Here is a 13,554-nt window from a genome sequence, read left to right on the forward strand (position 1 = left end):
CCATTTTCAGTGTTGAAGGAATGGACATCTGTGCAGTTTAAATACAGTGGGTTCAATTTAGATGGCCTGTTTTATAAAACGTTTCTGATGAAACTTAAAATTACTTCCAGATGGCTCTTTCTCTGGCCTAACAGTACCAAGAAGTTGGCATTTACTAGCCAACTTAGAAGAAAAAAAACTCGCTTCTTTTGGGCTGTTGTATACGTATGTGACTCTTTGTGGGATTTGTTCTCATCTCAGGGGGATGCGTTGGGTAATTAACCATTTGATTAGTGTGGTTAATATGGTTAGTGTCAAATGGGAGCATACTAGTTTTTTAGGATTGCTGGTGGCTCACAACAACAGAAAATGATTGTGTCAGGAGGCAGTTCAGGAGGCTCGAAGTCCAAAATCAAGGTGTTGGCCAGGCAGTGCACCCTCTGGAGGTGAAGGGAAGGAACTGTTGCATGCCTCTCTCCTAGCTTTTGGAAGCCTCGGGCTTCCCTTGGTTTCCAGCTACATCACTCTAATATCTGCTTCTGCCCCATGTGATGTTCTACTTCTGTATTTCCACATCGCCTTCCCTCTGTGTGTGTTTGCCTCTGTGTTCAGGTCTCTCTCTCTCTTTTTTACAAGGACAGCAAACTGGATTAGCACCCACCCTAAGGACCATACATGACTTGATTACATTTGTGAAGACCCTATTTCCAAATAAGACTCGATTTTTCCATTTTGAGGTAGTGGGAGTTAGAACTTCGACATTGTTTTTAGGGGACACAATTCAGCCTGTAATAGGGGAGTTGGACAAGATAAATTTTAAGGCTTGTCTAATTACTGACAATCTAAGACTAGTTGATTTGAAGGAACTCTTTCTACTCATAGCTTCGTTGAGATATAATTTATATTCAGTAAATCAGCTATTTTAATTGTACAGTTTGATGAATGTTGGCAATTATATACAATCATTTTAACCACCACTATGAAGATACAGAACACTTCATTTACCCTACAAAGTTTTCTCATGCTCCTTTATAGTTGAACCCCTCCTCGATCACTAGCCACAGAAAATACTGGTCTCTCTTGACACTATGGTTTTACCTTTTATAGAAGTATGTACTTTTTTGTGTGTTTGATTCCCTTAATTTAGCAGAATGTTTCGGAGGCTCCTTCATGTTGTTGCAAATATTTTTTTTCCATTTTGATTATTATTAATACTCAGTGTGGATATACTACTGTCATGATTGACTTATTTATGGGTACTTACGCTATTTTCATTTTTGGCATTTTATAATCTATGCATAATTTTCTATTACAAATTTATAGTTCACATTAGAAAATAATAAAATCAGTGTTCTGAGTTCTCACCTTAAGAAATTAGAAATAGAAGATGAAATTAAACTCAAAGCAAAGAGAAGGAAAGAGCAAATTTAAAAAAAAATAGGATACCAAAAAGTCAAGAAAATTAATGAATCAGAAGCCAGTTTTTTTTTTTTTTAAAGATTGAAAAATGAAATGAACAAGTCTCTAGCTACACAGAGAGAGGGAACACATCTTAACAAATACCAGGCATGGAGGAAGGAATATCATAGATCATATATATTCTACCAACATTAAAATGATATAAATGCATAGTTATAAGTGGATTTGCATACAAGTCTGTGTGGGCATATTTTATTTCTCTGCTAAATACCTATGAGTAAGATTGCTTGGTCTTTTCTAAATCCATGTTTAATTTTATGAGATACATTTATACTGTTATCCACCATTAATATACCATTTTGTATTCTTTCTTTCTTTTTTTTTTTTAAAGAGACGTTTGCTGTAGGGCTTATTGGAGAGGAAGAGAGACAGAAAGCAAGAAATCACCCCCCTCAGGGGGAAGGCCATGCTGTAATCTGTTTTCCTCCATTCTCCTCTTAGGATTTTGGACATGCACGTACATGCACTTGACATGAGTTTTAAGTTACCAGGTCCAGTACTCAAACCACAGTCAACTACGTGGGAGTCCAATGACGTAACCATTACACTATCTGCTGGTCCCACCATTTTTCATTCTTATCAGCAATATATAAAGGTTCCAGTTTCTCTTTGTAAACACTCCTACATTTGGTCTTATCAGGCATTTTATTCATAATCTCTTTATGTTATTTTAATTTCAATAGAATCTATAAGATCTATGATATCCCTTTTTCATGTCTCATATTTGTAATATATGTTTTCTCATTCTCTGTCCAGATAGGAACTTGTTAATATTGCTGATCTTTAACTTTCTCTTTATTTTTGTATTCTATTTGTTTTTAATTTGCTCTTTATTATTTCCTTCTCTTTGCTTTGGGTTTAATTTTTTTATTATTTTTATTTTTTTTCCTTTAGGGTGTATGTGTTCACCAGAGAGAGAGAGAGAGAGAAAGTGAGAAGTCCCCTCCTGCCCACCCCAAGAAGGATGACCACACTGCAATCCTTCCTTTCTCCTCTCAGGATTTTGGGCATGCATGCACATGTGCCTGGTGTGATTTTCAAGCCACTGGGCCCTGGACTCGAACTGCTTAGTCAACCATATGGGACCCAGTGCCTTAACCTTCATGCCACCTGCTGGCCCACTTTTTCTAAAGTCTTAAGAACACTGATTTTCTTCTTTTCTAACACAAACTGTAATTTCTAAGAAATTAGCAGCATCCTACAAATTTATTTATGTTGTATTTTCATTCTAATTCTGTTCAAACCATTTCTTTTTAAAAAGTTTATCCACTTATTTATTCTGTGAGAGAGAGAGAGAGAGACAACACTCCCAACAGGGTATCATCACCATGACTCCCAGCCTCAGCCAGTCTCCAATAATGGGCATGTGCATGCCCATTGTACTGAGGGAGATATCCAATATGAACGCACATCTCTTCAATGTGATTCAGCCATGCAGAGCTTAGTTATTGACCACTACACCACCATCCTCCCCTCTCAAAACATTTTCTGATTTGTCTTTCCTAACTGCAGAAAATCTAAAACACAAAGCTTTTACCCAGTTAAGAACAGTAACCCAGGGACACCCCATGGTGTGGTGGTTGAGGCAGCTGGATTCTACATGGCTGGCTGTGCAATTCAAGTTCTAGACTGGCAGCTTGAGAAACACACTGGACACATTGTGTGCGTTTTATATTATGTGTGTGTGTGTGTGTGTGTGTGTGTCCAAAATCTTAGAGGGAGAAATGGAAAAGGGATTGTGGTATAACCATTCCTGAGCACACATGCCCTATAGCAAAAATCTCTCTCTAAATCATTGTTGGGTATATTATTCTTTTTGATTTTTTTTGGAGAAGTTTTTGCTATAGGGTATGTGCACTTGCCAAAAAGAAAGAGACAGAGCAACAGGAAGCAAGAAATCACCCCCCAGAGGAGATGGCCATACCACAATCCCTTCTCCTCCATTCTCCTCTCGGGATTTTGGGCACGCATGCACACGCGCCCAGTGTGAGTTTAAGCCACCGGGTCCAGGACTCAAACTGCAGTTGACTACATGGGAGTCCAATGACATAGCCATTATGCCAACTGCTGGTCCCAACTGTTGGGTATAGTATTCTATAAGCATCAAGTCAAAGTGGAATGTTGCACAGATCTTAGATATTTGTTCTGATTTTTGACCAGATACAGCAAATACTGAGAAAAGGGTATTAAAACTTCCAACTATGGGAAGTGAAGACCTGTAGATTGAAAATGATGAAACATTGATAAAAGAAATTGAAGGAGATACAAATAAATGGAAAGATATCCCATTTTCATGGATGGATAGGAAGAATTAATATTGTTAAAATGACTATGCTATCCAAATTAATCTACAGATTCAATGCACTACCTATCAATGTTCTAATGACATTTTTTTGAGAGTTTTTTCTTTTTCTTTTCTTTTCTTTTCTTTTCTTTTCTTTTTCTTTTTCTTTCTTTTTTTTTTTTTTTTAACATTATAGGGCACGTATGTTCACCAGACAGACAGAGACAGAGAGACAGAAAACGAGAAATCACCCCCCAGGGGAGATGGCCATGCTGCAATCCCTTCTCCTCCATTCTCCTCTCAGGATCTTGGGCACACACGCACACATGCCCGGCATGAGTTTTAATCCACCGGGTCCAGGATACGAACCACAGTTGACTACATGGGAGTCCAGCGACATAGCCATTATGCTAACTACTGGTCCCCACATTGTTCACAGAAATAGTAAGAACAGGCGCAGCCACAGTGGCACAGGTGTTAGGGTGCTGCTGGGAGAAACTGTGACCATATGGGGGTAGGGGACTGGATTTGCATTCTGCATCAACCTAAACAGGACAAGCATGACTATGCATGTCTATAATCCTAGATAACCAGGATGCTAGGTTAGAGGATCACAACTGTGAGATCTTGCCAAAAAAAACTCGGTCACTTTTTCCTCTCTCCCTCCCTTTCTCTTTCATTAAAAAAAGAAGAAAAGTTCTCAAATTCATGTGGAATCAGTAATCTTAAGCAAAAGAATAAAGCCAGAGACATCACAGCTCCTGATGATAGGTATAGTAACTAAACAACATGGTATGTCATAAAAACAGATATACAGACCAATGGAACAGAATAGCGAGTCCAAAAATACATTCATACATTTGACATCAGTTGATTTTTTTCAGCAAAGGTGCTAAGACCTCACAGTGAGGAAAACAGTCTCTTCAATAAGTAGGATTGAGAAAACTGGATAACGACATGCTGAAGAATGAAATTAGAACCTTATCCCATGTCATACAAAAATTAACTCAAAATGAATTAAAGACTTAAACATGAGATTTGAGGTGGAAAAACTGCTATAAGAAAACATAGAGGAAATGTTCCATGACATAGTTTGGCAAGGATTCTTTTACGTATGACCCCCAAAACATTGGCAACCAAAGCAAAAATCAATGGATGGTATTACACCAAACTAAAAAGCTTCTGCACAACAAGGAAGAAATAACAGAGCAAAGAGACAATCTACAGAATGGGATGTAATTTTTGCAAACCATACATCTGATAGTTAGTATTAAAAATATGTAAGGAACTGGGGCTGGCAGGTGGCATGGTGGTTAAGGATGCTGGTCTCCACATGGTCGACCATGGTTTGAGTCCTGGACTTGGTGGCTTGCCTTCCGACTCCTCCCTCCTCTTGTTCTCTAGCTCTGTCCCATTTTGGTCAAAATTTAAATAAATAAATAAATAAAGTTAAATAAAATAATTCTTAAAAAATATATAACTCAATAGTAATGAAAACAACTCAATTAAAAAATGGGCAAAGGCTATGAAAAGATATTTTTCAAAAGAAGACATGCAGACAGCCAACAGGTACATGAAACAAAATGCTTAACATCACTAATCATAAGAGAAATGCAAATTAAAACTACATATGATATCATTTCACATTTGTTTTCTTGGCCATTATCCAAAAAGTGAAAAATAACAAGTATTGGTGAAGGTATGGAGAAAAGGGAACCCTTGCATTGTTGGTAGAAATGTAAACTAGTACAGCCATTATGGAAAATACTATGCAGATTACCCACAAAATTAAAAGTAATACTACATATGATTCAGCAGTCCTACTAGTGGGTATATATCAAAGGAAATACAATCAATATGTGGAAGAGATATCTGCACTTCCATGTTCATTGCAGCATTATTCACAATAGCCAAGAAATAGAATCAGCCTGTGTTCATCAGTGGATGAATGGATTAAAAAATGTGGTATATATACATTATGTGACACTATTCAACTTTAAAAGAGAAGAAAATTCTTTTATTTTTGACAACACAGATGAACCTGGAAGATATTCTGTTAAATCAGGCACAGCATAATGTATAGCATAATCACACATATATGGAGTGTAAAAATGTTATCTTAGGGCCAGCAGGTGGCATGGTGATAAGGCACTGGATCCCATAGAACCAACTCTGTGGTTCAACTCTGTGGAACCCAGGCCACTGGGTTCTCTGGACCCAGGCCACTGGGTTTCTGGACCCAGTGGCCTGAAAAAAATTTCAGGTGCATGTGAGTGCATGCCCAAAACCCCAAGTGGAGAATGGAGGAAAAGGGATTGTGTCATGGCTATCTCCCCTGGGGGGTAATTTCTTACTTTTCCTCTGTTTCTCTCTGGTGAGCTAACATGCCCTATGGCAAAAAGAAACAAAAAACCCAACAGACCAGAGTGAGGGTAGGGGGAATTAAAGGGATGTTGATAGAAGGACACAAAATTTCAGTTAGGAGGAATAAGTCTAAAAGATACATTGTACATCATGTGACTATACTTAATAACAATGTGTTATATATTTGCAAATTGATTTAACAGAATAAATTTTAAGTGTTTTTACCACAGAAAAATGATAGTTATGTGAGATAATGCATCTGTTTAGCTTGATTTGGCCATTTCTTAAAATATGTGTCAAGGGATCATATTATGCACCATAAATAGATACAATTTTTATTTGATAATTAAAAAATGTTTAAATGCTTCCACAGTGGACAAAAACACCCTTCAACTATGATTCTAGAATTGTTTATTTTCACCTTTAATCTGTTTTTTAGTTAGTCACATAAATATTTTTTATTGTTGTCTTATTGGTAGGTTTAACTTTTGTTGCCATGAAATGTCTCTCTTCATCTTTGTTAATACATTTTTCTGAAACCTGTTTTATCCTTTATTGATAAAGAAACTTCAGCCTTCTTTTTACTCTCCCATTTTTAAAGCTTACATTTTCACTTCATTTATTTTTTTATAATTTCCCAGAAGGTGTGTGTACTCGCCAGAGATAGAGAGAGAAAGAAAGAGAGAGAGAATGTGAGAAAGCGCTCCCTCTCCTCATGGGAGATAACACACCACAATCCCTTCTTCTTTATTCCTGCCTTCTTTTGGAATTTTGGGCATGCACACACACCTGGCATGTTTTTCAACCTGCTAGGTCTGAGACTCAAACTGTGCAGTTGGAAGTGTAGGATCCAGCTACCTCAATCACAAATGCATCTCACAAACAAATGTGAAGTGATATCTCATGTGGTTTTAATTTGCATTTCTCTTATGATTAGTGATGTTAAGCATTTTGTTTCATATGCCTGTTGGCCATCTGCATGTCTTCTTTTGAAAAATGTCTATTCATATCCTTTGCTAATTTTTAATTGAGTTGTTTTTATTACTATTGAGTTGAGTTCCTTACTTTTTTTTAAGAATTATTTTATTTAACTTTATTTATTTATTTATTTATTTATTTATTTATTTATTTAGATTTTGACCAGAGAGGGACAGAGATAGAGAACAAGAGAAGGGAGGAGTGGGAAGGCAAGCCACCAAGTCCAGGATTTGAACCATGGTCGACCTTGTGGGAGACCAGTTCCCTTAACCACCATGCCACCTGCCAGCCCCAGTTCCTTACATATTTTTAATATTAACTATCAAATGTATGGTTTGCAAAAATTCTAACTCATTCTGTAGATTGTCTCTTTGCTCTGTTATTTCTTCCTTGTTGTGCAGAAGTTTTTTAGTTTGGTATAACCCCTTGCTTTGGTTGCCAATGTTTTGGGGGCATATGTAAAAGAATCATTACCAAACTATGTCATGGAACATTTCCTCTGTTTTCTTCTAGCATTTTTTCAACTTCAAGTATCATCCTTGTTTTTACTATTTACATGGAATATTTATTTCTATTTATTTATGTTTGGCTTATATAGGTGCATCTTGTCTGTGGCTTCAATGTAGGTTTTTATCTTTTTTAAAAAATCCATTGTGGGACCAGCAGTTAGCATAATGGCTGTGTTGCTGAACTCCCGTGTAGTCGACTGCGGTTCGAGTCCCGGACCTGGTGGCTTACACTCGCGCCAGGCACATGTGCGTGCGTGCCTAAGATCCCAAAAGGAGAATGGAGGAGAAGGGATTGTGGTGTAGCCATCCCCCCCTGGAGGATGATTTCTCGCTTTCTATCTCTCTGTCTCTCTCTGTTTTTCTGGTGAGCACATACGCCCTATACCATAAACCTCTTCAAAAAAAAATATCCTTTGTGAAGTCTAGCAGGTGGCATGGTGGTTAAGGTGCTGGACTCCCACGTGGTTGACTATGGTTCGAATGATAGACCTGATAGCTTGTAAATCACATTGGGCACATTCTCCTCCCAAGAGGAGAATGGTGGAGATGAAATTGCAGCCTGGCCAAACCCCTTGGGTTGTTGATTTCTCACTTTCTATCTCTATGTCTGTCTCGGGCGAGCACACATGCGCAATAGCAAAAACCTTTAAAAAAAGGAAAGTTTGCTGGAGGGTATGTGTGCTCACTGCAGAGAGACAGAGAGAGTGAGAGTGAAATGTGAGAAAACACTCTCCGTGGAGGATGGTTGTACCACAATCCCTTCTCTCCCATTTTACCTTTTTTTTTTTTTTTGGAGAGGTTTTCGCTACAGGGTGCGTGTGCTCGCCAGACAGACAGAGAGAGACATAGAGACAGAAAGCGAGAAATCACCCCCCGGGGGGATGGTCACGCCACAATCCCTTCTCCTCCATTCTCCTCTCAGAATCTTGGGCACGCACGCACACGCACCCGGCGTAAGTTTTAAGCCACCAGGTCTGGGACGCAAACCGTGGTTGACTATGTGGGAGTCCAGCGACATAGCCATTACGCTAACTGCTGGTTCCCTCCCATTTTACCTTTTGAGATTTTGGGGCACACACATATGTTCCCAGTGTGTTTTTCAAGCTGCTAGATCTGGGACACTTTGGATATGAACACACATATGTCCAAATGTATTTTTTCAAGCTGCTGGGTCAGGCAGTCGGCTATGTGGGATTCAGCGGCTTTAAACACGATGCCACAAACTGACCCCTAAATCTTTTTTCCCCTCTTTTTTCTTTTTTTCTTTTTTTTTTTTTTTAGGGATGCGACTTGTTTTTGTAATTAATTTGTTTTATTTATTATTATTTAAGTTTGCTATGGGGTACATGTACTCACCAGAGAGACAGAGATAAAGAAGTAATGTGAGAAAGCAAGCCACCAGGTCCAAGACTTGAACAGCAGTCAGCCATGATGGGAATCCAGCATCTCAACCATCTGCCACCTGCTGGCCCCTTTTTTCTTTACATTGTGTAATTCCTATTGGTCTATCTTTGATTTCTTTTTCCTTTACCATTTCCTTTCAGCTATTAAATCCATCCAAGTAAGTGATTTATTTAAAATAGTATTATCTTTTCTGTTTTAGAACTTTAATTTGTTTCTCTTTTTATCGCTTATGCTTCTATGCTGAGATTTCGTATCTTTTTATGCACTGTGGGCAGCATATATACTTTAAAATTCTGGCTTGTTAGTTCTAGCATTTAACTTATCTTAAGGTCAGACTTAGATAATTTTCTTTTCTTTTTAGAGGCACTAGTTGTTTCCTTCATTCTTTTCTTTTCTTTTTCTTTCTCTCTTCTTCCTTACTTTGTTTTTCCTTTTGGAGGTACTAGTTCTAGTTTCTTACAGGCAATGCATCCCCCTAACAAGGCATAAATTGATATATTGGGCTGTCAGAAAAGTCATGATGTGTTTTCCTGTGCAAAAATGTATCATGACTTCAGGCGACCCCATATTATTGCCTGCTAAATAATATTGTCCTTAGAAAACGTTTACTCCAGTGTGTGCTTTCTTAGCACTATACAGTTGACCCTTGAACAACATGGGTGTTAGGGGTGATGATCGCTTGCATAGTTGAAGATCCACATAGAACTTCAGCTTCTCCAAAAACTTAACTACTAATAGCCTACTGTTGACCAGAAACCAATATAACATAAATAGGCTATTATCTTTTGTACATTACATGTATTACACATATACTATTGATAAATTCTTAAAACTAAATAAGCTAGAGAAAGAAAACATTATTAAGAAAATATCAGGGCGTCCAACATTTGGCATAACACTTAAGCTGCTAGATTCCCACATGGCTGATGGTGGTTTAAGTTCTGGATCTTGAAGCTTTAAAATCACACCAGGCATGTGTGTTTGCATGCCTAAAATCTCAGGAGGAGAATGGAGAAGGGATTGCAGCGTGGCCATCTCCTCTGGGGGATGATTTCTCACTTTCCCTTTCTCTCTCTCTCTCTCTCTCTCTCTCTCTCTGGTGAGTGCGTGCACCCTATGGCAAAAAAAAGAAGAAAAAAAGAAAGAAAGAAAGAAAAAGAAAAGAAAAAAATCTTAAAAGAACATCATCAGGAAGAGAGAATACACATATAGTATTTACTGAAATAAATCCATGTCAAAGGTGGCCTGCACAGTTCTAACCTGTTTTTCAAGGGTTAACAGTTTATGTGGCAGTACATGTATTCAGTGATGAGCTGAATGGGTTTATCACTGATTCAGCAACTATTCTATGCCTCCCATGTGCCAAGGGACCAGGTACTATAGTCCCCCTGTATCTGGAATTTCACTTTCCGTAGTTTCAGTTACCTGTGATCAGCCGTGATGTGAAAATAGGTGAGTACAATATAATAAGGTACTATGAGACAGAGAGAGAGATCACATTCACATAATTTTTATATTGTTATGATTGTTCTATCTTACTATTAGTTACTGTTGCTAATCTCTTACTGTTCTTTATAAATTAAAATGTATCATAAGTATGTAACGGGACAAAGCAGCATATATAGGGTCCTATTCGTGGTTTTAGACATCCACAGGGGGCTTGGAATCTAACCTCCTCCTAGGGTAATGGGGAACTACTGTACTGTGTTTGTTGGGGAAAAAAATGGAAAAAAAAAAAAAAGAAAAGAAAAGAAAAGAAAGAAAAGACATTATAGTCTTTTCTCTGAAAGAAATAAGAATCTAGTTAAAAGCAAGATGAGCAGAGAAGGAAGCTGACATTTAGAGCCTGACCGTGTGCTAAGCATTCCTACAGACTTAATTGTTAATCTGAAGCCCTCTACAGACCCAAGAGGAAGCTATTGTATTGCAGAAGTCGTGTGGAGTCATGGATAAAAGTCAGGCTTTCAAGTCAGATGGCTTGGGTTCAAATCTTGGGGCTTACCCTCTTTGCGCCCCAGTTTCCCTCTGTACACAGCGCTGGCAGCCACCTCACAGGTTTGTCATGCGGATTGAGGTGAGGGTCCAGGGCATTGCTCAGCACTGTGCCTGCACCTTGGAGGTGCTCAGAGACCAGTCATTACTACTGTAATCCGCATTTGGGAAGTGAGAAGATCTCTTCCTAGGCAATAGCGAAAAAAGAGCAAGAGCAAAGCGTCCAGTCTAGGTATTCCTAACAAAGTGTCTCAGAAATTCTCAAGAAACAATTCTGCATCCTTCCCCAAAATAAAATAATTCTCTTTATGTGTCAGGAGTGGAAAATAAATGTACATTTTTTGTATGGAAACCAGGACCTTGAAGGATAGTTGGTAAACTTCAATTATGACACCTTAGGTAGCTCATGTATCTTTCCACCCTTTATTGAGACTGCTCTGTTAACTCATCAGTAGGCTTTCTACCTCTGATACCGAGGCATATCAAGATGCGTGAGGCATCAGTGTCATCACCTTTCTGTGATCTCCATGAAGGGATGTGTGCTCCTTGCATTAATTTATTAATTGCTGGAGCCCGTTGTCATTTTATTCTTCCAGAGCTTCTGTTGTTTTAGGGCTTTTTATCTTTTTGGCTTGGGGAGTTATTAGAGACCATAATACTAATCCTGCCTGTAAATGCTCTTTTGTTCGCCAGTCCATGTGCAGTGGGGATAAAGGCCCTTCTCTGCCCTCTCAGAAAGGGGAGACTGTTTCCTGCTCCAGATGTGGCCACCAGAATGTCCGTGAGGCGTCCTTCTGCGGCTGGGATGGAGCCACGGTGGGTACTTCAAACTGACCTCATTCAGGCTGAGTGCCTCACCTGGCTTAGAGGGAGCCGGGCTCTTCACCCACAGCCTTGCAGACATCACTTCTTGGCATGTGGCTACTGGTACCTTTTTACTAAGAAGCTGGAGATAGCAAGAATTAATCCTCTCATATATATATATATTTTTTTTTCTCTTTCTCAGTTTATTTACTCTGAGGCTAATAACCATCATGTCATAAGGACACTTAAGTTTCTTGGGGGAGAACCTGCAAAAAAGAGAAGTTGAGTCCTCTTGTCAATAGCCAGCACCACCTTGCCAGCCAGAAAGTGAGTCAGAGCAGCCCCAACGCAGCACCATTAGGAGACCACTAGCAGAACTCCCAGCCCAACCACTCCCATATTCTTGACCCATCGAAATTGTGAGAGATCATTGATGTTTATCACTGTTCTAAGTCACTGTTTTGTAACAAAGAAAGGAGCAATACACGTGTGATCCTCACAATAGCTCTATAAGATAAATACAATTATATTGTCACTTTACAGATGACACAAGAGAGACAGACTTTCAGTAGCATGCTCAGCATCACACAGTAGAGTGGAGATGGGACTCAAACCCAGCCAGTTGGGTTTAGATAATACTGTGATGGTACACTGCATTCCTTTTCTTCGAAAACTGTTAAGTATATTTTATATTATTCTATCTCCTTTTGTACTAAATATCTTCTGCAGACTTCCAACTTTCTGGTTCAATAGGGTGAAGTAAATCCCTCATTCTGTTGAGTCACTGCCAGCTGAGATTTCTTTTTCCTCTTGCTTGAATTGACCTTCTCTGGGCCCCATACCATCCTATCTGTTTTAAGGATAAAATTTCCTCTTTTTCCAGGGTAAGAGAAGAAAATACTAATTGTTATTTTGCCCCCAAAAATGATGTTATTTTTCCCAAAACCAAATCATAAAAAGGAAATATCAGAGTGAGGTTTAAACTTATCCCCAGCAATTAATGATAGTTTTATGTAAGTACTGAGGACTCTTTGGTTGGTTAATCAGGGGATGCTTCACTCCACTATGATCCTGAAAACTAGCCAGTGCTGGCTGAGAAGACTATTTCAGGTTAAGGGCCACAGGACCACAAATAAAAACATTACTGGGGACACCAGACACAAAAATCCACATTATTACTAGGCCAAAATACCATCCTGGCCGTGGATCTTGGACTTCAAAATTAAATAGAGATAGTCCAGTCTACTCTACTTCACATATTGACATATAGTTGTTCTAGTACTTGTTTTCAAAATATACCTATTCTCAAATTTTATTCATGTAATCCCATCCTTTGTCACTTTCTGCCAAATAGAAATTCAAACTGGTTTGCCTTACTGAAAAATGCAAGAGGATCATCCAGTGGCAAAACTGTAACTGCAAGATTTTCAATTTACATTGGGCAGATTACATCAGACTAAGAAGTTTCTGCATGGCAAAAGACACAGTAATTAGTGTGAATCGACAGCCCTCAGAATGGGAAAATATTTTTGTAAATTTTGCATCAGTTAAGGGACTGATAACCAGAATACAAAAGGAACTAAAGAAGCTGTTTGGAAAAAAGATGATCAACCCTATTAAAAAATGGGAGAAGGAGTTGAATACAACACTCTCTAAAGATGACATACGAGGGAACCAGCAGTTAGCGTAATGGCTATGTCGCTGGACTCCCACGTAGTCGACCGCGGTTCACATCCCGGACCCGGTGGCTTAAAACTCACG

At 38.7% G+C, this 13,554-nt stretch overlaps 1 protein-coding gene across 1 annotated transcript in view; it reads left to right on the forward strand.

The window, feature by feature from the left end:
• Positions 1-13,554, forward strand: part of DZANK1 (double zinc ribbon and ankyrin repeat domains 1) — a 191,113-nt gene that overhangs the window by 56,809 nt on the left and 120,750 nt on the right. Inside the window, exons 11-12 of the mRNA XM_006163646.3 lie at positions 11,683-11,809; positions 12,366-12,383. Coding sequence (XP_006163708.1) covers positions 11,683-11,809; positions 12,366-12,383 — 145 coding nt within the window. The remainder of the gene's footprint in view (positions 1-11,682; positions 11,810-12,365; positions 12,384-13,554) is intronic.

The sequence above is a fragment of the Tupaia chinensis genome, unplaced genomic scaffold (genome assembly GCF_000334495.1).
Source record: "Tupaia chinensis unplaced genomic scaffold, TupChi_1.0 Scaffold142716_1, whole genome shotgun sequence".
NCBI classification, from domain to species: Eukaryota; Metazoa; Chordata; class Mammalia; order Scandentia; family Tupaiidae; genus Tupaia; species Tupaia belangeri.